Source organism: Oncorhynchus clarkii, chromosome 18 (assembly GCF_045791955.1).
Source record: "Oncorhynchus clarkii lewisi isolate Uvic-CL-2024 chromosome 18, UVic_Ocla_1.0, whole genome shotgun sequence".
In the NCBI taxonomy this organism is placed as follows: Eukaryota; Metazoa; Chordata; class Actinopteri; order Salmoniformes; family Salmonidae; genus Oncorhynchus; species Oncorhynchus clarkii.
The window spans coordinates 24,827,312-24,854,084 of NC_092164.1; the positions used below are offsets into that span (position 1 = coordinate 24,827,312).

At 45.4% G+C, this 26,773-nt stretch overlaps 1 protein-coding gene across 1 annotated transcript in view; it reads right to left on the reverse strand.

Moving 5' to 3' along the window:
• Window positions 1-26,773, reverse strand: part of LOC139373262 (low-density lipoprotein receptor-related protein 1B-like) — a 201,461-nt gene that overhangs the window by 27,268 nt on the left and 147,420 nt on the right. The window contains exons 61-70 of the mRNA XM_071113574.1: window positions 19,100-19,288; window positions 18,716-18,864; window positions 17,794-17,887; window positions 17,080-17,196; window positions 16,743-16,862; window positions 13,428-13,547; window positions 4,381-4,497; window positions 3,695-3,937; window positions 2,106-2,215; window positions 1,203-1,335 (exon numbers count right to left, since the gene is read on the reverse strand). Of these exons, the coding sequence (XP_070969675.1) occupies window positions 1,203-1,335; window positions 2,106-2,215; window positions 3,695-3,937; window positions 4,381-4,497; window positions 13,428-13,547; window positions 16,743-16,862; window positions 17,080-17,196; window positions 17,794-17,887; window positions 18,716-18,864; window positions 19,100-19,288 (1,392 nt within the window). The remainder of the gene's footprint in view (window positions 1-1,202; window positions 1,336-2,105; window positions 2,216-3,694; window positions 3,938-4,380; window positions 4,498-13,427; window positions 13,548-16,742; window positions 16,863-17,079; window positions 17,197-17,793; window positions 17,888-18,715; window positions 18,865-19,099; window positions 19,289-26,773) is intronic.

Sequence of the window (26,773 nt, forward strand, 5' to 3'; positions counted from 1 at the left end):
TAGCTCATCCAACCTGTGTTGATTGACCGTTTGCTGGTCCAATCAGTGGACAGTGTGTGTGTTTCACCAGCCAATCGGTTCCAATCGGTTGATTTATTTTGAAAGTGCGATGCTGCGACTACTGTGTCTAACTGCGTGGAAAGTAAACCACTAAGACTCAAAATGACTGACAAACCTGGCCAGATAATTTAAAGTCATCAGTCTCAAGTCAGAGTTCCGAATCTTGAGGCTCCAAGTCGAAGTCAAGTCTCAAGTTATTTTATTTTCTATCAAGTCAAGTCTCAAGTCATTAAATTTGTGACTAGAGTCAGACTCGAGTCAGAGTTATGTGACTTGAGTCCACACCTCTGCAATATGTTGAGCTTGAATGCTTTTCTGAGAAGATGTGGTAACAGCTGTTTCTCATTATATTGATTAATACTGCAACCATCTTTCTACTTGCCTCACCCATCCAGTGGTGGAAAATACTTCAAAGTACTACTTAAGTCGTTTTTGGAGGTCTCTACTTTCCTTTTTATATTTTAGATAACATGTACATTTATTTCACTACATTCTTAAAGAAAATAATGTACTTTTTACTCCATACATTGTCTTTGACACCCCAAATTACTCATTTTGAATGCTTAGCAGAATAGGAAAATAGAAAGTTCATGCACTTATCAAGAGATAAGTGCATCCCTCCCTATTGCCTCTGAACTGGCAGATTCACTAAGCACATGTGCTTTGCTTGTAAATGTCTGAGTGTTGGAGTGTGCCCCTGGCTATCCGTACATTTTAAAAAAGCAAGAAATCAGTACTGTCTGGTTTGCTAAATATAAAGTATTTGAAATTAATTATACTTTTACTTTTGATATTTAAGTATATTTTAGCAATTATTTATTTAGATACTTAAGTATATTTAAAACCAAATTCTTTTAGACTTTTACTCAATCAATATTTTACTGGGTGACTTTCACTTTAACATGACTCATTTTGTCAAGTACGACAATTGGGTACTTTTTACGCCACTGCACCCATCAACCTTTCCTCCCAATTACAGAGAGCACTCTGACTGAAGGGAGACCGCAATGGACACACAGTTTTAACATAATACAGACTGAGTGAATAATACATCACACATGTTTTAAAGAACATTGTGTGTGTGTGTTTGTGTGTGTGTGTGTGTGTGTGTGTTAGTGTGTGCGTGTGTGTTCTAGGCTCACCCTGGACACAGTTATGCTCGTCACTGTGATCCACACAGTCAGGCAGGGCATCACAGTGCCAGCGGCTGGGGATGCAGTGAGCTCGGTTCAGGCACAGGAACTCTTCCTCCCTGCACTCCCTCACACAGTCTACCTGTCGGCACAACACACACACACACACACCTCAAGAACAACAAACACATACACCCCTGTCTGCCACCAAGCCATTCCACTGCCAGGTCTCAAAAAGGTTTGTCCAAGCCTTAACATTACATTATGATGTATGCGTAGAAGAAGAAGACGAAGACGAAGAATGACCATTGTCATTTTCAGATCAAATGCTCATTTTATTTTTTACAAAACATGACAGAATGATGTGTTTCAAACTCTGAGTTACGGGTTGAATTAATCAACATGTACTTGGCCTTTGGGGAAATTGCTTTAATATATAATGCATGAGTCTAGGATGACGTTGCTCTCTCCAGGGGGACTCTGTTGGCTGTGGAGAAAGACCTTATTAAAAAAGGTAGGCTGCCACTGCATGGACGTGAACTACTGACTCTGAACCAAGAGCATGGTTTTAATTACACTGAGCTCCTAAAGGGACCCTGATGTTTGGAGGAAACGGGCAAAAAAAAGACCAAACTATCTGTATCCAGGTATTTGAGATGTAAGGATGTTGATTGACAAAAGCAGGCTTTACATTTTACACAAAGATGAGTAGTGCTAGCCATCATTCAACACCATTTCATGGGGATTCTCCATGAAAATATGGCGCAAGATAATTAGGACACATTTTCCAATGTTGATGACCTTAAGAACAAATGGCATACATTAAAGGCAAACAGACATTAAAGGTATCCTGCATTATCGCACAGATGAGGCTCAGCGACTACAATCAGGGCTCCATCAGAGAGCACTCACCTCATCAGATCCATCTGAGCAGTCTCTCTGGCCATCACACCTCAGGCGGGCCGACACACAGCCTCCCCCGACACACTCATACTCACTCAGGGCGCAGGACGGAAGGACCGCTGAAACAGGTAACATAGCACTTTTATTCAAAATCACTTACAGTACAGTGAGCGTATTACGCGTAGTTATTGAACCCACAACCTTGATGATGCTAGCGCCACGCTCTTACCAACCGAACCGCGCAGGACCACATTAGACAAAAGAAGCTGACGACATAGACAATCCCCATTAAACCTGTGCTGAAAATACTTCTCAACTGGCCACGACACCACATGGTATACAAGTGCAACACTGTTCATTCTGAGTGCTATTCCTAGCATGTTTTGGAGCACTTTGGACCAATCAAAGCAATTCAGTCTCGCTCCCATCTGGACTCACTGGGAGAGAGGGGGAAAAGCTTTTTTCATGCATGTCACAGTGTGGCCCTTCCAATTGGAGGAATTTACAGTGCAAGTGCAGCCACAGCTGTCCACAGGTACTTACCATATCAATACATAAAGAAAGTACTCAGCTAAAATATTTGTAAAAAAACGAGTTGTTATGAGAAAGAGAGAGAGACAGACCAACAAACCTGCACATGCCTTCGTGTAATTTATTTTCTTAGCGATTTATATTTCTCATACAACCCCATCCACCACACCCTTGATTATTGTTCTTAGTGATTTTCCTCTTTGTGACAATCTTGTTGATTTTTGATGATGTTGTTAATGAATCATTCCATTGCCAAAGTATGCTTTGGCAACGTGTACATTGTTAAATCATGCCAATAAAGCAATTGAATTGGCAGACAGACAGACAGACAGACAGACAGACAGACAGACAGACAGACAGACAGACAAACAGGCAGGCAGGCAGGCAGGAAGGCAGGCAGGCAGGCAGGCAGACAGGCAGACAGGTAGAGGCATCTCGGTGAGAGAGACAAAGCTCATTTTAATTTCACACCTTCGGTTAGCAGGAGAGAAGGAGAGAAGACCAGCTTGCTGATATCGAACCATCTGCTCGAGATTTGAAGTGCCTTGAAGCTGCTCTGGCCTTGCATTTATTCCTCCACAAGACTTCAAGTTTGGCATACATTCAATTCATGCAATGAAGCACAAAGGGATTACGAATCTTCGAATAAATGTGAATGTCAGGATATACGAGAGTGGAGTGAAATCTGTAATTGCTGTTCGACGGAGAATTGGTCCACGTGTGGGAATACCTCTGTTGGTTTCTAAAGGCATTAAGGGTTATTTTCTAGATGTCAAGACAGTAAGCCAACTGTATCTACGCTTACTGGTGACATCATAAAACTGCAACTGTTGCTGAACACAAACAAACACAGACGAACAAACAGTCCCCCTATCACAAGATGTGTGACACACAAGCATGCTTTCCAACGGAGGGCAGTATCAACACGGTTGTTTTGAGTGAGACAGTGAAAGCAAGTCCCCACCTACAGCCGCAGCCAGCAACAGCTATCCAACATATACCCAACAGCTATGCAGTAAGTAATCAAGTGTGCATGTGTACGTGCGAGCGTGTCTGTGAGCTCATACCAGGTCCTTGGCAGTTCCTCTCGTCCTCCCCCGTCTTACAGTCCTCCTGGCCGTCACAGAGCCACTTGTTGGAGATGCAGAGGTGATTGAGACACTGGAACTGGTCCGCGGGGCACGAGCGCGTCTCACAGCCTTTTTCATCAGAGTTATCAGCACAGTCCCTGTCACCGTCACAATGGAAACGAGCCGAGATGCACTCTCCGTTGTCACACACAAAGTCCCTGGAGGGGCAGGTGGCTGGCTCTGAGAGGTGTAAGGGAATAAGGAATGACAGGGATTTTAGGCGCAGGACAGTGAGGCATGTTTCCCCAGGACATTCCTCATCATACCAAGCAGAAGTATTTGTTGGTAGTCATATTAGGTCGCTGTATTTTGCGCAGTCATGTAACCTGACCTGGATTTGAACCTTTAAAGCGTTTTCATTGAACATTCCCCTTTCTTTTTTGTGTCTCAGATGATCCAGCATCATACTCAAGACAATCGCTTTCAATTTTGGCGCAATTGTCATTTCTGGAGAAGGCTTCACATACAAGATAGCCTTTTGCTACGTCACATGATTGCGCAAAACACAAGGCTCTAGTTCTTGTGTCAGGGAGTGAGCAAGTTATATAGTACTACACAAAAGTTAATTCCAAGGTCATTCCTTCCAGCGTGAACAACAGACCGAAGACGAGGGAGGGACTTACTGCAGTTCTGTTCATCTGTGTTGTCGCCACAGTCACTCTGTCCATCACACCTCCAGTGTTCCGGGACACAGTTGTTGTTCTGGCACCGGAACTCATGAGGACCGCATGTCTTCTCATCTAGGCACAGAAACAACAAGACAGTCCATGAAGGCGTAAAACAAGCAAAGTGTTCCGACACGGGATCCATGTTGACGTTTTTGCATATTGCCAGGTGTGTGTGATGGTGATCGCCGGTCCCTTGAGTTTCCTCTAAGGAAGACGAGGCGATGACCGATGAAGAGTAAGACATTACATACTGCATATAAAACGCCTGCTACTGTCAACAAGAAAGACTAGAAGAGCTGTTTTCTGTCTAAAATAACAACCTAGTAATCCGTCTTTACATGGTGTCCCAACACTGTAAAATCAGCAAAGTGATATCCTCTCATCTCCCTGTCAGACTTTTAAATCGAACTATGGGGAGAATAGATAAATACATCATGCATTATTAATTGACAATCACACAGTACCATGTCTGAGAGCTAATTACCAAACTTAGTATGACATTAACAGAATTCAAACTTGACCTGAGCCCACTGCTGCGGTTGAATACTAAATCCATTCCTTCCCATGCCTGAAAGATTTATATCACATTCTAGAATTAAGAAAGAAAAATACTCTAAGTTGTAGCCTCTCGTCGATTAAGGTAAGTCAAAGCCAGTGGGTGTATACAATATGTTCTGTAAGTGTGTACGTCTCCTCTCATGCTTAATATCTGTCGGGATAACATGGGTAAGAGAAGAAACCTTTTAAATATGACCCATAGAGAAAATGTAAAAAAAAAAAAAAAATGAACACTGACTGAAAACCAGAGAGAACGACTCAAATCACAGAGAGAACTTACTGTCATCCCCTCGATCTCCCGAAATGTCACCATTAAATGCACAGGCAGCAGTGGAAATGCCAAGGTCAAGCCCTAGCAGTCCATTTGATGAGAGGAACAGCCAGTGAAAGGACTTAACCTCCTCCAGCTAATCTCTGGAGCTGGCCATATTAACAAGTGCTTTATGAGCATATCGAAGAGCAGTCAGCATTAATGAGGTGGTCACCAGTAAAAAAAATGTCAGTTGATGTCTGCATAACGTTATCTATCACATTCAGTTTAAGTCTACACATTTGCGTTTACCTGCCAAAGCTTGCATGTAGTGCAATGAGGCACAAAGTCGAGATACAAATGTCCCCTTAGAGTAGGCCATTCCATTGTGATCAAAAACTGCTACAATAGACTAGACTACAAAAGACTAGACTAAAAAAGTTGCTATCTAGAACCTAAAAGGATTCTTCGGCTGTCCCCATAGGAGAACCCTTTGAAGAAACCCCTTTGGTTCTAGGTAGAACCCTTTTGGGGATTCTACATGGAACCCAACAGGGTTCTACCTTGAACCAAAAAGGGTTCTCTTATGGGGACAACCGAAGAACCCGTTTGGAACCTGTAGACTGTAGACTAGAATATAATATAATATAACATACATTGCCTTCAGAAAGTATTCATACCCCTTGATTTCTTCCACATTTTGCTGTATTATGTTTTGTTAGAATCGCCATTGGCAGCGATTACAGCTGTGAGTCTTTCTGGGTAAGTCTAAGAGCTTTGCACACATGGGATTGTACAATATTTGCACATTATTATTTTTTAAAATCTTCAAGCTCTGTCAAGTTGCCATTTTTTCATGTGTTGCCATACTTTTTCATACCATTTTAAGTCAAAACTGTAACTAGGCAACTCAGGAACATTCAACGTTGTCTTGGTAAGCAACTCCAGTGTATATCTGGCCTTGTGTTTTAGGTTATTGTCCTGCTGAAAGGTGAATTTGGTGAAAGGTGAATTCTCCCAGTGTCTTGTTTAAAGCAGAGTGAACCAGCTTTTCCTCAAGGATTTGGCCTGTGCTTAGCTCAATTCTGTTTCTTTTTATCCTAAAAAAAAATCCATAATCCTTGCAGATGAGCATACCCATAACATGATGCAGTCACCACCATGATGGAATATATAAAGAGTGGTACTCGGTGATGTGTTGTGTTGGATTTGCCCAAAACATAACGCTTTGTATTCAGCACATGAATTACATTTATTGGCCACATTTTATGCAGTATAACTGAACTGCCTTATTGCAAAAAGGATGAATGCTTTGGAATATTTTCCGTCTTTTCACTTCGTCATTTAGATTAATGCTGTTAATCCAGCCTGAGTTTTCTCCTATCACAGCCATTCAATTATGTAGCTGTTTCAAAGCCACCATTGGCCTAACGGTGAAAGCCCTGAGCTCCTTCATTCCTTTCCGGCAACTGAGATTGGAAGGACGCCTATATCTATGTAGTGACTGGTTGTATTGATAAAAAAGTGTAATTAATATCTATATTCAATGTCCGCTTGTTTTGTTTATTTTGCCCATAGTTGCCCTTCCTTGTGAGCTATTGGAAAACCTCCCTGGTCTTTGTGGTTGAATCTGTGTTTGAAATTCACTGAGGAACGTTACAGATAATTGTATGTGTGGGGTGCAGAGATGAGGGAGTTATTCAAAAGTCGCGCTAAACACCATTACTGCACAAAGAGTGAGTCCATGCAACTTATGTGACATGTTAAGCAAATCTGTACTCCTGAACTAATTTAGGCTTGCCATAACAAAGGGGTTAAATACTTTAATGACTCAAGCTCTTCATTTAAAAAATAATTTGTAAACATAAAAAACATAATAATAATCCACTTTGACATTACGGGGCACTGTGTGTAGGCAGGCCATTTACACAAAATCTCAATTTAACCTCTTGAAACTCTGGGGGCAGTATTTCATTTTTGGTTCCCATTTTAAACAAGATATTTTGTCACGAAAAGATGCTCGACTATGCATATAATTGACAGCGTTGGAAAGAAAACACTCTGACGTTTCCAAAACTGCAAAGATATTGTCTGTGAGTGCCACAGAACTAATGCTACAGGCGAAACCAAGATGAAATTTCATATAGGAAGTAAACCAGATTTTTGAGGCGCTGTGTTCCAATGTCTCCTTATATGGCTGTGAATGCGCAAGGAGAGAGCCTACACTTTCTGTCGTTTCCCCAAGGTGTTTGGAGCATTGTGACGTATTTGTAGGCATATCATTGGAAAATTGACCATAAGAGACTACATTTACCTGTGATAACATGCGTCTTGGTGAGAGGTGTAGGAGTCAGGCGCAGGAGAGCAGGGATGTCTGAGGAGCGTGTTTAATAATAGTCCAGCAATGCAAATGGCACAGAACAAAAATCCCAAAACTACGCTCTCGAATAATCACAGTAACTAACTCACTAACACAGTTCCGACACTTTACATACACGTGCGTAAATGCGAAAAAACAACAAACATCAAATACCATCAAACGCAATACACACAAGTCTAATCCTGCACGAATTACGGCAGGTAACAGCTGCCCTATAAACCCACAGAAATCAAAGCAATTGAAAACCAGGTGTGAAAAGAAACACAGACAAAAGAAAAAGGGATCGGTAGTGGCTAGTAGACCGGCGACGCCGAGCGCCGAGCGCCGCCCGAACAGGGAGAGGAGTTACCCCCGGTAGAAGTCGTGACAGTACCCCCCCCTGACGCGCGGCTCCCGCAGCGCGTCGACGCCGGCCTCGAGGACGACCCGGAGGACGAGGTGCAGGGCGATCCGGATGGAGGCGGTGAAACTCCCTTAGCATAGGAGGATCCAGTACGTCCTCCACCGGCACCCAGCATCTCTCCTCCGGACCGTACCCCTCCCAGTCCACTAGGTACTGAAGGGGGCGGAGGGACCTCCCGCACCTCATCTTCTTGAAGCGGACCAGCCACCACCGGCCTGAGGAGAGACACATGAAACGAGGGGTTAATACGGTAATAAGGGGGGAGCTGTAACCTATAACACACCTCGTTTATTCTCCTCAGGACTTTGAATGGCCCCACAAACCGCGGACCCAGCTTCCGGCAGGGCAGGTGGAGGGGCAGGTTTCGGGTCGAGAGCCAGACCCGGTCCCCTGGTGTGTACACCGGGGCCTCGCTGCGATGGCGGTCGGCACTGGCCTTCTGCCGTGCTTCGGCCCGTTTAAGGTACCCATGGGCGGCCTCCCAGGTTTCCCTTGAGCGTTTCACCCAATCGTCCACCGCAGGAGCCTCGGTCTGGCTCTGATGCCATGGTACCAGTACCGGCTGATAGCCCAACACACATTGGAAGGGCGACAGGTTCGTAGAGGAGTGGGGGAGTGAGTTCTGGGCCATCTCCGCCCAGGGGATGTACTTCGCCCACTCCCCTGGCCGGTCCTGGCAATACGACCGCAGAAACCTACCCACATCCTGGTTCACTCTTTCCACCTGCCCATTACTCTCGGGGTGAAACCCAGAGGTCAGGCTGACCGAGACCCCCAAACGTTCCATGAAAGCCTTCCACACCCTGGACGTGAACTGGGGACCCCGATCAGAAACAATATCCTCAGGCACCCCGTAGTGCCGGAAGACGTGAGTAAACAGGGCCTCCGCCGTCTGTAGGGCCGTAGGGAGACCGGGCAAAGGGAGGAGACGACAGGACTTAGAAAACCGATCCACAACGACCAGGATTGTGGTGTTGCCCTGTGACGGTGGCAGATCGGTCAAGAAGTCAACCGACAGGTGTGACCAAGGCCGCTGTGGAACGGGAAGGGGTTGTAACTTCCCTCTGGGCAGGTGCCTAGGAGCCTTGCACTGAGCGCACACTGAGCAGGAGGACACATAAACCCTCACGTCCTTGGCTAAAGTGGTCCACCAGTACTTCCCACTAAGACATCGCACCGTCCTCCCAATCCCCGGATGACCAGAGGAGGGGGATGTGTGAGCCCACCAAATTAACCTGTCTCTAACCTCCAGCGGAACATACACCCGTCCCGCTGGACATTGTGGTGGAGTGGGCTCAACACGCGATGCTCGCTCAATGTCTGCGTCCACCTCCCACCTTACAGGTGCCACTAGACAAGAAGCCGGGAGGATGGGCGCAGGATCAATGGCCCGCTCCTCCGTATCATATAGTCGGGACAGTGCGTCTGCCTTAGTGTTCTGGGAGCCTGGTCTATAGGAGATGGTAAACCTAAATCGGGTGAAAAACATGGCCCACCTTGCCTGACGAGGGTTCAGTCTTCTCGCTGCCCGAATGTACTCTAGATTACGGTGGTCAGTCCAGATGAGGAAAGGGTGCTGGGCCCCCTCAAGCCAATGTCTCCACACCTTCAGGGCTCTGACAACAGCTAGCAGCTCCCGATCCCCCACGTCATAGTTTCGCTCCGCCGGGCTGAGCTTCTGAGAAAAGAAAGCACAGGGGCGGAGCTTCGGTGGCGCACCCGAGCGCTGGGAGAGCACGGCTCCAACCCCAGCCTCGGATGCGTCCAACTCCACTATAAATGCCAAAGAGGGGTCCGGATGTGCCAGCACGGGAGCCGAGGTAAAAAGAGCCTTCAGGCGACCAAAAGCCCTGTCCGCCTCAGCCGACCACCCCAGACGCGTCGGCCCCCCCTTCAGCAGTGACGTAATGGGCGCAGCCACCTGCCCAAAACCCCGGATAAACCTCCGGTAGTAGTTGGCAAACCCTAAGAACCGCTGCACCTCCTTTACCGTGGTTGGAGTCGGCCAATTACTCACGGCTGCAATGCGGTCATCCTCCATCACCAACCCCGATGTGGAAATGCGATATCCAAGGAAGGAGACGGCCTGTTGGAAGAACGAGCATTTCTCAGCCTTGACGTACAGGTCATGCTCCAACAGTCTCCCAAGTACCCTGCGCACCAGAGACACATGCGCGGCCCGTGTAGCGGAATAGACCAGAATATCATCAATGTAAACCACCACACCCTGACTGTGCAGATCCCTGAGAATCTCATCCACAAAAGATTGGAAGACTGCTGGAGCATTCTTCAACCCGTACGGCATGACGAGGTACTCATAATGGCCGGATGTGGTACTAAACGCCGTCTTCCACTCATCTCCCTTCCGGATACGCACCAAGTTATATGCACTCCTGAGATCCAGTTTTGTGAAAAACCGTGCTCCGTGAAATGACTCAATCGCCGTGGCAATGAGAGGTAGCGGGTAACTATACCCCACCGTGATGGAATTTAGACCTCTATAGTCAATGCACGGACGCAGACCACCCTCCTTCTTCTTCACAAAAAAGAAACTTGAGGAGGCAGGTGAGATGGAGGGCTGAATGAACCCCTGCCCCAGAGATTCCGATATGTATGTCTCCATAGCCACCGTCTCCTCCTGTGACAGGGGATACACGTGACTCCTGGGAAGTGCAGCGCCTACCAGGAGATTTATCGCACAATCCCCTCGTCGATGAGGTGGTAATTGGGTCGCCTTCTTTTTACAGAAGGCGATAGCCAAATCGGCATATTCTGATGGAATGTGCACGGTTGAGACTTGGTCTGGACTCTCCACCGTTGTAGCACCGATGGAAACTCCTACACACCTGCCTGAGCACTCCTCCGACCACCCCTGTAGAGCCCTCTGTTGCCACGAAATCCTGGGGTTGTGACGGGCCAACCAGGGGATCCCCAACACCACCGGAAACGCAGGAGAATCAATGAGGAAGAGACTAATTCTCTCCTCATGACCCTCCTGCGTAACCATATCCAGTGGAGCCGTGGCCTCCCTGACTAGCCCTGACCCTAATGGTCGGCTATCTAAGGCGTGCACTGGGAAGGGTTTATCCAGCTGAACAAGGGGAATCCCTAACCTGTTCGCTAAACCGCGGTCAATAAAATTCCCCGCCGCGCCTGAATCTACTAGCGCCTTATGCCGGGAAAGAGGGGAAAATTTAGGAAAAACAATCCATACATACACGTGACCAACAGGGGGCTCTGGGTGAGCCTGGTGCCGACTCACCTGAGGTGTCCGGGCAGTGCTCGGCCTGGCGTCTCGACTCCCGGGGGGGCCCCCCCAGCACCGGTCAGCAGTGTGCCCTCTGCGACCACAGCTGGCACAGGAAAGGCCCCCTCCTCCGGTCGCCCTCGCTGAAGCACCTCCTAGCTCCATGGGTGTTGGAGTGGTGGAGCTGGGAGATGGAACTGACAGAGCCCGATCTGGACGTCCGCGGGTCGCCAGCAAGTTGTCCAACCGAATGGACATGTCGATCAATTGGTCCAAGGACAGGGTGGTGTCTCTACAGGCCAGCTCCCTACGGACGTCCTCACGCAAACTACACCTATAGTGATCGATCAAGGCCCTGTCGTTCCATCCCGCGCCAGCGGCCAAGGTCCGGAACTCTAGAGCAAAGTCCTGAGCACTCCTCCTCTCCTGCCTCAGATGGAACAGCCGTTCACCCGCCGCTCGACCCTCAGGTGGGTGATCAAACACGGCCCGAAAGCGGCGGGTGAACTCTGGGTAGTGGTCCCTCGCCGAGTCAGGATCGTTCCACACCGCGTTGGCCCACTCCAGGGCTTTACCTGCGAGGCAGGAGACGAGGGCGTTCACGCTCTCACCCCCCGAAGGAGCCGGACGAACGGTCGCCAGGTATAGGTCCATCTGGAGTAAGAAGCCCTGGCACCCGGCCGCCGTCCCATCATACTCCCTCGGGAGGGCGAGTCGAATTCCACTGTGCTCAGGCAATGAAGGAGAGGGTAGTGGTACTGGTTGGGGTGTAGCTGATAACGGTGTGGGAAGGCCACCTCTCTCCCATCTCTCCATCGTCGCCATCACCTGATCCATGGCGGTCCCCAGTCGGTGTAACACTGCCGTGTGGTGTTGAACTCGCTCCTCCACGGACCCTGGAAGTGCGTCCGCTCCTGCTGACTCCATAATTATATTGGTGCAGGATTCTGTGATAACATGCGTCTTGGTGAGAGGTGTAGGAGTCAGGCGCAGGAGAGCAGGGATGTCTGAGGAGCGTGTTTAATAATAGTCCAGCAATGCAAATGGCACAGAACAAAAATCCCAAAACTACGCTCTCGAATAATCGTGCAAACACACGGAGGAACTAACACAGTTCCGACACTTTACATACACGTGCGTAAATGCGAAAAAACAACAAACATCAAATACCATCGAACGCAATACACACAAGTCTAATCCTGCACGAATTACGGCAGGTAACAGCTGCCCTATATACCCACAGAAATCAAAGCAATTGAAAACCAGGTGTGAAAAGAAACACAGACAAAACAACCAGAAAAAGAAAAAGGGATCGGTAGTGGCTAGTAGACCGGCGACGCCGAGCGCCGAGCGCCGCCCGAACAGGGAGAGGAGTTACCCCCAGTAGAAGTCGTGACATTACCAGGTGTCCGCTGGGTGTCCTCCGTCGAAACTATTGCGCAATTTTCAGGTGTGCGCATTTTTTCCATTTTGAACCATTTTGAGGAGAAACCAAACTGCCAGGAGTGACTTATCATCGAATAGATATGTGAAAAACACCTTGAGGATTGATTCTAAACAACGTTTGCCATGTTTCTGTCGATATTATGGAGTTAATTTGGAAAAAGGTTTGCGTTGTTATGACTGAATTTTCGGGTTTTTTTCTCAGCCAAACGTGAAGAACAAAACGGAGCGATTTCTCCTACACAAATAATATTTTTGGAAAAACGGAACATTTGCTATCTAACTGAGAGTCTCCTCATTGAAAACATCTGAAGTTCTTCAAAGGTAAATTATTTTATTTGAATGCTTTTCTTGTTTTTGTGAAAATGTTGCATGCTGAATGCTAGGCTTAATGGTATGCTAGCTATCAATACTCTTACACAAATGCTTGTTTAGCTATGGTTCAAAAGCATATTTTGAAAATCTGAGATGACAGTGTTGTTAACAAAAGGCTAAGCTTGAGAGCTACTATATTTATTTCATTTCATTTGCGATTTTCATGAATAGTTAACATTGCGTTATGGTAATGAGCTTGAGGCTATAAATAGGATCCCGGATCCGGGTTTGCTCGTCGCAACAGGTTAAACCATTTTAAATTCAAGCTACAACAAAATGTGTGGGGAGGTCAAGGGGTGTGTGCCTACTTTCTGAAGGTACAATAGCATAGAACAGTATAACTCACCACAGTCGGCCTCGTCCGATCCATCGGCACAGTCCGGGTCCTCGTCACACAACCACAGGGCCGAGATACAGTGCAGGGAGGTCTTACACTGGAATTGGCTGGCAGAACAGGTGCTCTCGGCTGGGGATGGAAACCGATGGCACAGGAGATAAACAGGGCGGGCAAAGGTGAAAAGAGACGCCATCACGAGCTTTACAATAACGGACAGTTCTAAAATTGCAAAACTTGTCGGCAACTGAAGGTACCAAGATGATAAAGACATGACCAAAAACAATAGCAATACACATGTATTGTAGGTACATCAAATCCACACAAATTGTTTTATATGTGGCATACAAAAACTAGGGCGTGGAGCAATAGAGAAAGTCAAATTCATTTTTCCTCTGCACCCCTCCTTATGCCACAGTGCCTTGACACCCAGAGCACAGCTTCCTCTTTCCCAGCAGGAGGGGGATGGAGGTGGTTAGAGCTCCAGCTGCATCTCTAAACCCTCAGCCCTCCCAGCATGATTAGCCCTGGTTAAACCTCCCTCTGTCTCAGAAAGGCATCCCCCTCAGACGCAGGCTAAACCACCTTCTGTCTGCCCTAATCTGCACCCTGGGTGAGACTCAGCTCCTGGAATACCCTGTCTGTGTCTCTCTGCCGCTCACACGCAAACACACACGATACTCTATTTTCGGTTGGCGGTAAGGAGGCGCAAGTGTCAAACGCACGTTAGTTAACATAATTTCGAACTGGCATTTTCCTGCCCTAACGCCAGGTTTGTCCATTTACCTGTCTAATGTCAGCTGGTTTGCGCTGAGGTGGGAGGGGTGGAAATATTTGAGGTGTGTCCTTAAAACCAGTTATGCATTAGGGGGTGCTCTTTTAATTTTTGGATAAAAAAACGTTCCCGTTTTAAACAAGATATTTTGTCACGAAAAGATGCTCGACTATGCATATAATTGACAGCTTTGGAAAGAAAACACTGACGTTTCCAAAACTGCAAATATATTGTCTGTGTGTGCCACAGAACTAATGCTACAGGCGAAACCAAGATTACATTTCATATAGGAAGTACCCCAGATTTTGAATGCGCTGTGTTCCAATGTCTCCTTATATGGCTGTGAATGCGCCAGGAATGAGCCTACACTTCCTGTCGTTTCCCCAAGGTGTCTGCAGCATTGTGACGTATTTGTAGGCATATCATTGGAAGATTGACCATAAGAGACTACATTTACCAGGTGCCCGCATGGTGTCCTCCGTCGAAATTATTGCGTAATCTCCAGCTGCGTGCATTTTCCCATTTGGTTCAGAGGAGAAACCAAACTGCCAGGAATGATTTATCATCGAATAGATATGTGAAAAACACCTTGAGGATTGATTCTAAACAACGTTTGCCATGTTTCTGTCGATATTATGGAGTTAATTTGGAAAAAAGTTTGGCATTGTAATGACTGAATTTTCGGGGTTTTTTCTTAGCCAAACGTGATGAACAAAACGGAGCGATTTCTCCTACACAAATAATATTTTTGGAAAAACTGAACATTTGCTATCTAACTGAGAGTCTCCTCATTGAAAACATCTGAAGTTCTTCAAAGGTAAATGATTTTATTTGAATGCTTTTCTTGTTTTTGTGAAAATGTTGCCTGCTGAATGCTAGGCTTAATGCTATGCTAGCTATCAATACTCTTACACAAATGCTTATGTAGCTATGGTTGAAAAGCATATTTTGAAAATCTGAGATGACAGTGTTGTTAACAAAAGGCTAAGCTTGAGAGCTAATATATTTATTTCATTTCCGTTGCGATTTTCATGAATAGTTAACGTTGCGTTATGCTAATGAGCTGGAGGCAATGATTACGCTCCCGGATACGGGATTGCTCGAAGCTAGAGGTTAAGAACTTACGCCGGGTTCGGAATTCTAATGCCAATCATTGCAGAATCCTATTTTTGCAGATAGAACCTTATAATCCCAAACTCTTGACAACTTGAAGCAACCACATATTTAGCCATGGAGCATGTTCTGATTGGCCAGTGAGAGGTCAAGTCTCGATACACCTTCAACCTGTTTATTAATCAAAACCCAGCCCTTCCGCGCTACCGCCAGCAACTGCGCCCATAAATCTGGTTGTGAAAATAGCAACAAATATTTCTGACACCCCCCCCAACCTACAGCTCTACCGCCAGCGCTTAGATTTACACTTGTGCTAGGTTTGTTCAAACAGAGCCTACAGAGACACACTTTACCTGGTGCTGTACATTCCTCCAGCCTCCCCATCCTTCCCCTCCCTCCCTCCCTCCCTCCAGCCTGCCAGCATGGCTCAACCCCCTGCTGGTGCAATTACCAGTGTTTTCCTCTATGTTCCCACTCTGTTCCCAGTGGCCTCAGGGCAACACAGCTCAACCACTGAGCCAGGCTGGGGCTGGATGTGACTGCAGCCAGAGACAGGGGCTCAGGGGGTGCGGGGAGGGAGATTAGACTGCTTCTAGGGCTGGAGCTGTGAGATGAGTCGTTAGCCCATCACTGGGATCTAATAAGGTGTTCATGGATGGTGTGTGTGTGTGTGTGTGTGTGTGTGTGTGTGTGTGTCTTGAGACCTTGCTCCAGTGTATCTTAGAGCTGTCACTTTGATTCGTGATGACAACCAGACAGGTGTGATTCCAGGTACTTATTAAGACCCTTCTTTCTGTCTCTCTCACACACGAGGAGTTGTCTCAACCTTTACCTGGTACTGTACATTTCAGACAAGCGAAAGAAGCATCCAGAAGTTCGGAACTTTAAAATGTCAAGCTAGAGGGATAACAAGCAGGGGATGAAACTCCAATCAAACTCCACAGCGAAGTCAAACTAGGTCAACTGAAAAGAAATGCGCATCCTTTTCGTGTTATAACAAGGATATGTGGCTTTTATTAATAATGGACCTTCCTTGTGTCTTTGAGCAGAATTAACCAGGTATGGCAGTATGAACATAGAAGGCTGGGGGCTTTCTATAATCCAAAGAGAATTGTTAACAGGGTGAATCATTGACCAAGACTTAAAAATCAGAGGGGAAGTCACAGTCTGTCCGTTCAGGGTCTGAGTTTCTCTCTACTGTTCCTTTCTTTTTTTTTGTCATTCACCAAAAGGGTTGTCTCTCCCGCTAAAGAAATGACCAGAGTGCTAACAACAAAAGTCTTTTCAATACTTCATTATCTATGTCTTGCGCAGGCTCATTTTTCATGGCCAAGTGAAATTGAAATCTCCCGATAAAACATACAGAGCTGGCAAACTTTCATCACTGTTCTTTAAGACCGTATCTATAGAGATCCATCTACAGATGATTTGATTCTTACGGCAGTCTGTCTCGTCCTCTTCGTCTCCACAGTCGTCCTGTCCGTTACAGCGCAGGTTCAGTGGGATGCACTTCTGACGCTTCCTGCATTTGAACTGTCCAGATAGACAGATGTAGGATTCTGTAGATAGTATGAACAAAGGTGTTAGCCTTAGCCAAGGTAGTCTACAATGTAGTATTTGTTAGTTGTGGGAAACATTTTGGGGCGGATTCAGAATAGGATGGAGAGTGTCATTTATTTCCTTTATTTAACCAGGTAAGTAATGAGTATGCATTGTCTTTTACAATAACGACCAGAAATGTGAAGAAATTTGTATATTATGATAAAAGGTCTTTACCACAGTTGGCTTCATCAGAATTGTCCCCACAGTCGTTCTCCCCATCACAGATAAACGGAGGCAGAGCACAGAGACCAGTCCCACACTGGAACCTCCCTGGCTGGCATTTAAACTCAGCTGTGAAGAAAGAACAGAAAACACACACACACACACACACACACACACACACACACACACACACACACACACACACACACACACACACACACACACACACACACACACACACACACACACACACACACACACACACAAAGCTAGTAAACAAGACCAGGAAAAAGGGTTGTAACATTTTCTTAATTTTAAAATATATATATTTTTTATCATTTTTTTCCAATTTATTTTTCATTTTTATTATGAACACAACAAATAAAAAATAAAAAACAGAAATACACAAGATGTACATATCAAGATGAATTTTCAATTTGTTAAATACTTTTATGGGGCGTATTGCTTTTTGTTTTTACATTTACTGATAATTTCAAAATAATATTTTAATTCTATCTTAAATAATATGAAAAGGGGTTTGTTTTCTGCCCACTTCCTTTTATGGATAAAAAATCGTTGTAACATTTTCTGTACTGTACTGTGCAGTTAGTGTCCTGCTCCACCAGGGGGCTGTGAATTGATTGAGTAATTGTGAATTGGTGTGTACAGAAAATGTACAGGCCCTAATGGGACCTTGTCAAGTGTATGTGTGTGTGTGTGACTCACGGCAGTCTGGAGGCTCGTCCGACCCGTCCCCACAGTCATCCACCGTGTCACACTTCCACCAGAAGGGAATGCACTCATCTGTCCCACAGCGGAACTATAGGACACAACAACAGCAGAAAGCTTCATCATCGTCATCATCATCAGCGTCGTCATCATCATCATCATCATCATCGCCATCATCATTCAGGAAGATTGTGGGAAAACTAAAGTACTTTACTTGAAACTACAAATACTAATGTCAAAGCCCCTGCTGGTCCATGCCCATTTTCCAAAAATACATTTTTAAGAGGTACTTTTTAATATATGTTGAATTATCCCCCCCCCCCCCCCCCCCCACTCCCCTCCAACTGGCATGGACTTAGCTGGTAGCTGCTTTATTGGGTGGCAGATGGGCCAGTAAACAAAAGGTCATTGGTTTGAATTTGGGGCGGCAGGGCAGCCTAGTGGTTAGAGCGTTGGACTAGTAACCGGAAGGTTGCAAGTTCAAACCCCTGAGGTAAGGTACAAACAAATCTGTCGTTCTCCCCTGAACAGGCAGTTAACCCACTGTTCCTAGGCTGTCATTGAAAATACGAATTTGTTCTTAACTGACTTGCCTAGTTAAATAAAGGTAAAACAAATAAAATAATGAAAATCTGAATCCAACAAGGTGAACAATCTGCCGCTATGCCCTTGAGCAAGGCACTTAACTGGTGGATAATGGTGACCCAACTCCCTATGGGTGTCTCAGGGGGAGTTGGGATAAGCAAGTGTGTAACAGGTCAAATATAAGCACTCCTCTAAGGAAACATTTACTTACTATGAATGTGAAATGTAGTTGTCCCACCTAGCTACCTTAAGATTAAGTCACTCTGGATAACAGCGTCTGCTAAATGACTATGTCAAATATTTTTGTAAGCAGTAGGAGAAAAGTGCCACTGACCTGGCTGGCTGTGCAGTTGGACAGGCAGGTCTTGTTGTCTGCAGCCAGGTAGAAGTGGGTGGGGCAGGCACACCTGTAACTTCCTCCGGGGGAGAGCAGACACAGGTGGCTGCAGCCTCCGTTGGTCACCTGACACTGGTGTTTGGGCACTGCGGCGAAGAGAGGGAGGCTAAAACCAACATCCACAGCTAGAGCATCATTAGTCTGAGGGCACATTTCCTCATTACAATTAAAAAGAAACCTCTCTCTCTCTCTCTCTCACACTCACTCACTCACACACACACTCACACACTCACACACTCACACACACACACTCACACACACTCACACACACACTCACACACACACTCACACTCACACTCACACTCACACACAGATGATTACCATCGGGTTGGCGGAGGGGGTGGTACACCTTGATGTTGTGGATGGCTCTCCAGTATCTGAGCAGCTCTGTTCCCTGAGCCCCGGAGGTCTTGTGGGCCCGGTTCAGCGACTTGGACTTCTCATCCGTCCAATAGATGACATCCTCAAACAGAGTCAACCCTGTCACCTCCCGGATGTCTTGACTAGGCACTGGAATGGAATACACACTGATTAATCAGAGTCTGGAACACAGCCAGATCTCACACACATGCACGCGTGAACGCACACACATGCAGGCGCACACACAGCTCGCCCTGAGTAATTGCTGTGACAAGCTGCCAGGTTCTGGGGTGTTTTATTGCAGGTAAATGGGAGTAAAGACGTGACTAAATGGACTGTCTGTCTGCCAGCATGGCTTAGTAGAGAAAGGAGTATACTATAATAAGTATTACAGCTAATCACAAACTGGCTGTTGAAGATGAAAAACTGAAATTAAATTAACAATAAAAATAGGTTGAGAATGTCATGACTTCACTTCAAGCCTCGTTTAATAACATAATGTTTTGTCTGTCAACCAAATAGTACTTTGGGGGGGAAATTGTGTTAGACCAAATGAATAAAAGAGGTGAGAAAAACATTTCTCTCATTTCTCACAGGTTGAATGCCAGAGATGGACAGAGACACATTTCAATTAACACCTTGTTTTGAAGTGTATGGAACAGGCATAATAATGACTTGGCTCACACTCAGCTTCTATGGAGTTGAATCAATCACGCACAAACGTTTTCACAGTAAAGTCACGGCTTATACAGTATCTAAAGTCTGAAAAAGTACAATCAATGACAAACGGACCTTAAAGCTGCACCAACCATTATTTACAAAGCCAATTGAGCCATCACATTTTGAGAGTTGACAGAGAGAGATAGATACAATGTAAAATGGTATAGAATCAGCTTAGACCTTCTTTTTTTATATTTTCAGTGGTATTATTAACAAACACGCCCCCATAAATAAGATTAGAATTAAAATCAAGTTCAGCCCCTGGTTCGACCGAACTGCATTTGGCTCGGCACACGCATACTCAGGCTGACTGGCTCTCGTTCAGGCAAATGAGAAATAAGTGCACTCAGACTATCCGGAAGGCCAAAGTTAGTTACTTTAAGGAGCAGTTCTCTCTCTGTGGGTCTAACCCCAAGAAATTCTGGAAAAGACCTGGAGAATAAACCCTACTCCTCACAGCTGCCCATGTCCCTTAAAGTTGATGATGTGGTTGTTGCTGACAAGACACACATGACTGAGCTTTTTACTCACCACTTTCATTAAGTCAGGATTCTTATTTGACTCAGCCATGCCTCCTTGCTCGTCCAACACTTCCTCATCTCCCACCCCTTCTAATGCGACTAAACGATGCTTCTCCCTCTTTTTCCCCTCCCCGCAACAAAGTTTCAACCTGCAGGCAGTCACTGAGTCCGAGGTGCTAAAGGAGCTCCTGAAACTTGACCCCAAAAAAACATCTGGGTCAGATGGTTTAGACCTTATCTTCTTTAAGATTGCTGCCCATATCATCCTTTCTGGGGAGGTTCCCATTGCTTAGAAGGCAGCCACAGTTTGTCCTTTATTTAAAGGGGGAGATCAAGCTGATACCAACTGTTACAGGCCTATTTCTATTTTGCCCTGTTTATCAAAAGTGTTGGAAAAACTTGTCAATAATCAACTGACTGCCTTTCTTGATGTCTATGGTATGCAATCTGGTTTTCCGCTCAGGTTATGGATGTGTCACTGCAACCTTAAAGGTCCTCAATGAAGTCACCATTGCCCTTGATTCTAAGCAATGTTGTGCTGCTATTCATTTAATTTTTCATTTTTTATTTCACCTTTATTTAACCAGGTAGGCTGGTTGAGAACAAGTTCTCATTTACAACTGCGACCTGGCCAAGATTAAGCAAAGCAGTGCGACACAAACAACACAGAGTTACACATGGAATAAACAAAACATACAGTCAATAACACAATAGAAAAAAGTCTATATACAGTGTGTGCAAATGAGGTAAGGCAATAAATAGGCCATAGTGGCAAAATAATTACAATTTAGCAATTAAACACTGGTGTGATAGATGTGCAGAAGATGAATGTGCAAGTAGAGATACTGGGGTGTAAAGGAGCAAAAATAAAACAAATAACAGTATGGGGATGAGGTAGTTGGATGGGCTATTGTACAGATGGGCTATGTACAGGTGCAGTGATCTGTGAGCTGCTCTGACATATGGTGCTTAAAGTTAGTGAGGGAGATATGAGTCTCCAGCTTCAGTGATTTTTGCAATCCATTCTAGTCATTGGCAGCAGAGAACTGGAAGGTGGCCAAAGGAGGAATTGGCTTTGGGGGTGACCAGTGAAATATACCTGCTTGAGCGCGTGCTACGGGTGGGTGCTGCTATGGTGACCAGTGAGCTGAGATAAGGTGAGGCTTTACCTAGCAAAAACTTGTAGATGACCTGTGCCAGTGGGTTTGGCGACGAATATGAAGCGAGGGCCGGCCAACGAGAGCATACAGGTTGCAGTGGTGGGTAGTATATGGGGCTTTGGTGACAAAATGGATGGCACTGTGATAGACTGCATCCAATTTGCTGAGTAGAGTGTTGGAGGCTATTTTGTAAATTACATCGCCAAAGTCATAGATCGGTAGGATAGTCAGTTTTACGAGGGTAGGTTTGGCAGCATGAGTAAAGGATGCTTTGTTGCGAAATTGGAAGCCGATTCTAGATTTATTTTTGGATTGGAGATGCTTAATGTGAGTCTAACCAGACACCTAGGTATTTGTAGATGTCCACATATTCTTAGTCAGAATTATCCAGAGTAGTGATGCTGGGCGGGCGGGCAGGTGCTGGTAGCGATCGTTTGAAGAGCATGCATTTAGTTTTACTTGCATTTAAGGCCACGGAAGGAGAGTTGTATGGCATTGAAGCTCGTCTGGAGGTTAGTTAACACAGTGTCCAAAGAAGGGCCAGAAGTATACAGAATGGTATCGTCTGCGTAGAGGTGGATCAGAGAATCCCCAACAGCAACAGCGACATCATTGATGCATACAGAGAAAAGAGTCGGCCCGAGAATTGAACCCTGTGGCACCCCCATAGGGACTGCCAGAGGTTCGGACAACAGGCCCTCTGATTTGACACACTGAACTCTATCAGAGAAGTAGTTGGTGAACCAGGCGAGGCAGTCATTTGAGAAACCAAGGCTGTTGAGTCTGCTGATAAGAATGTGGTGATTGACAGAGTTGAAAGCCTTGGTCAGGTCTATGAATAAATCTGCACAGTGTTATCTCTTATCGATGGAGGTTATGATATTGTTTAGGACCTCGAGCATGGCTGAGGTGCACCCACGACCATCTCTGAAACCAGATTGCATAGCGGAGAAGGTACGGTGGGATTAGAAATGGTCGGTGATCTGTTTGTTAACTTCTCTAGGGTAGGGGGCAGCATTTGGAATTTTGCATGAAAAGTGTGCCCAAATTAAACTGCCTTCTACTCAGTCCTAGTAGATATGATATGCATATAATTGGTATATTGGATAGAAAACCCTCTAAAGTTTCCAAAACACAGTGTCTGTGAGAATAACAGAACTGATTTGGCAGGTGAAAACCTGAGAAAAATCCATTCAGGAAGTAGGATTTTCTGTTGTTGTTGTAGTTTTCTATTCAATGCCATTACCGTATCCATTGACTTAGGACTCAAATTGCAGTTCCTATGCCTTCTACTAGATGTCAACCGTCTTGAGAAATTGTTTCAGGCTTGTATTCTTAAAAATGAGGGAGTAAGAGCAGTCTGAATGAGTGGACCCTGCCGTTTCACAGAGCTTTTTCATGCGTACGACCGAGAGAGTGTCTTTCTTGTTTACCTTTTATATTGACAACGTTATTGTCAGGTTGAAATATTATCAATTATTTAGGCTAAAAACAACCTGAGGATTGAATATAAACATTGTTTGACATGTTTCTATGAACTTTACGGATACAATTTGGATTTTTTTGTCTGCCTGTTGTGACTGCGTTTGAGCCTGTGGATTACTCAAGAAAACGCACGAACACAAAGGAGGTTTTCGGATATAAAGAGAGACTTTATCGAACAAAAGGAAAATGTATTGAATAAATGAATGTCTTCTGAGTGCAACCATATGAAGATCATCAAAGGTAAGTGATTCATTTTATCTCTATTTCTGACTTGTGTAACTCTTCTACTTGGTTGGTTAATGTTTGTAATGATTTGTCTGCTGGGCTTTGTTCTCAAATAATTGTTAGGTATGCTTTCAACGTAAAGCATTTTTTAAATCTGACACCATGGTTGGATTCACAAGATGTTAATCTTTAAACCTATGTAAAATAGTTATATATTTTCTGAATTTTTATAATGAGTATTTCTGTATTTGAATTTGGCGCTCTGCAATCTCACTGGATGTTGGCTAGGTGGGACGCTAGCATCCCACATACCCTAGAGATGTTAACTTGGCCTTCGAAGACCTTAGAAAGGCAGTGTAGGATAGATATAGGTCTGTAGCAGTTTGGGTCTAGAGTGTCTCCCCCTTCGAAGAGGGGGATGACCTTGGCAGCTTTCCAATCTTTGGGGATCTCAGAGAGGTTGCAACAATGTCGGCTGATACATTTAGAAAGAGAGGGTCCAGATTGTCTAGTCCTGCTGATTTGTAGGGGTCTAGATTTTGCAGCTCTTTCAGAACATCAGCTATCTGGATTTGGGTGAAGGAGAAATGGGGAGGCTTGGGCAAGTTGCTGTGGGGGGTGCAGGGCTGTTGACCAGTGTAAGGGTGGCAAGGGTGGCCAGGTGGAAGCATGACCAGACATGGAAAAATGCTTATTGAAATTCTCAATTATCGTGGATTTATCTGTGGTGACAGCGTTTCCTAGCCTCAGTGCAGTGGGCAGCTGGGAGGAGGTGCTCTTATTCTCCATGGACTTTACAATGTCCTGAACCTTTTGGAGTTTGTGCTGCAGGATGCAAATTTCTGTTTGAAAAAGCTAGCCTTTGCTTTCCTAACTGCCTGTCTTTATTGGTTCCTAACTTCCCTGAAAAGTTGCATATCACGGGGGATATTTGATTCTACTGCAGTACGCCATAGGATGTTTTTGTGCTGGTCAAGGGCAGTCAGGTCTGGAGTGAACCATGGGCTATATCTGTTCCTGGTTCTAAATTTTTTAAATGGGGCATGCTTATTTAAGATTGTGAGGAAAGCACTTTTAAAGAATAACCAGGCATCCTCTTCTGACGGAATGAGGTCAATATTCTTCCAGGATACCCGGGCCAAGTCGATTAGAAAGGCCTGCTCGCAGAAGTGTTTTAGGGAGCGTGGACGTTTGACCGCAGACCCATTACGGATGCAAGCAATGAGGCAGTGATTGCTGAGATCCTGGTTGAAGACAGCAGAGGTGTATTTGGAGGGCAGGTTGGTTAGGATGATATCTATGAGAGTGCCTGTGTTTACGGATTTGGGGTTGTACCTTGTAGGTTCATTGATCATTTGTGTAAGATTGAGGGCATCAAGCTTAGATTGTAGGATGGCCTGGGTGTTAAGCATGTCCCAGATTAGGTCACCTAACAGCACGAGCTCTGAAGATAGATGGGAGGCAATCAATTCACATATGGTGTGCAGAGTACAGCTGAGGGCAGAAGGTGGTCTATATCAAGCTGCAATGGTGAGAGACTTGGTTCTGGAAAGCTGTATTTTTAAAAGTGGAAGCTCAAATTGTTTGGGAACAGACCTGGATATTAAGACAGAACTCTGCAGTAGATTGCAACTCCGCCCCCTTTTGGCAGTTCTATCTTGTCGGAAAATGTTATAGTTAGGGATGGAAGTTTAAGGGTTTTTGGTGGCCTTCCTAATCCAGGATTCAGACACGACTAGGACATCCGGGTTGGCAGAGTGTGCTAAAGCAGTGAATAAAACAAACTTAGGGAGGAGGCTTCTAATGTTAACATACATGAATCCAAGGCTTTTACGGTTACAGAAGTCAACAAATGAGAGCGCCTTGGGAATGGGAGTGGAGCTAGGCACTGCAGGGCCTGGATTCACCTCTACATCACCAGAGGAGCAGAGGAGGAATAGGATAAGGGTACGGCTAAAGGCTATAAGGACTGGTCGTCTAGTGCGTTTGGAACAAGAGTAAAAGGAGCAGGTTTCTGGGCTCGGTAGAATAGATTCATTGCATAATTTACAGACAAAGGTATGGTAGGATGTGAGTACAGTGGAGGTAAACCTAGGCATCGAGTGACGATGAGACAGGTATTGTCTCTAGAGTCATCAATTAAACCAGGTGAGGTCACCGCATGTGTGGGAGGTGGGACAAGAGGGTTAGCTGAGGCATACTGAGCATGGCTGGAGGCTATACAATGAAATAGGACAATAATCACTAACCAAAACAGCAATGGACAAGACATTAGGGAGAGGCATGCGTAGCCGAGCAGATACGGTAGACCATTCCATTCTTGTGGGCTGGCTAAGGAGTACTGGTGTCTCTGAGGGGTCTTTGGCCTGGTTTGCTAACTACCTCTCTCAAAGAGTGCAGTTTATAAAGTCAGAAAATGTATTGTCTCAGCCACTGCCTGTCACCAAGGCTCAATCCTAGGCCCCACGCTCTTCTCAATTTACGTCAACAACATAGCTCAGGCAGTAGGAAGCTCTCTCATCCATTTATACGCAGATGATACAGTCTTATAGCCCATCCCCAGATTCTGTTTTAAATGCTCTACAACAAAGCTTTCTTAGTGTCCAACAAGCTTTCTCTACCCTTAACCCTGTTTTGAACACCTCCAAAACAAAGGCCTCTCCCCACAGGTGTGATTACTACCTCTAAGGATTTAGAGCTTGAAGTAGTCACTTCATACAAGTACTTGGGAGTATGTCTAGATGGTACTCTGTCCTTCTCTCAGCACATATCAAAGCTGCAGGCTAAAGTTAAATCTAGACTTGGTTTCCTATATCGTAATCGCTCCTCTTCCACCCCAGCTGCCAAACTAACCCCGATTCAGATGATCCTTCCTATGCTAGATTATGGAGACATCATTTATAGATCGCCAGGTAAGGGTGCTCTCGAGTGGCTAGATGTTCTTTACCATTCGGCCATCAGATTTGCCACCAATGCTCCTTATAGGACACATCACTGCACTCTATACTCCTCTGTAAACTGGTCATCTCTGTATACCTGTCGCAAGACCCACTGGTTGATGGTAATTTGTAAAATCCTCTTAGGCCTCACTCCCCCCCTATCTGAGATATCTACTGCAGCCCTCATCCTCCACATTCAACACCTGTTCTGCCAGTCACATTCTGTTAAAGGTCCCAAAAGCACACATATCCCAGGGTCGCTCGTCTTTTCAGTTCACTGCAGCTAGCGACTGGAACGAGCTGCAACAAACACTCAAACTGGACAGTTTTATCTCAATCTCTTCATTCAAAGACTCAATCATGGACACTCTTACTGACAGTTGGGGCTGCTTTCCGTGATGTATTGTTGTCTATACCTTCTTGCCCTTTGTGCTGTTGTCTGTGACCAAAAATGTTTGTACCATGTTTTGTGCTGCTACCATGTTGTGTTGCTACCATTTGTTGTCATGTTGTGTTGGTACCATTCTGTGTTGTCATGTGTTGCTGCATTGCTATGTTGTTGTCTTAGGTCTCTCTTTATGTAGT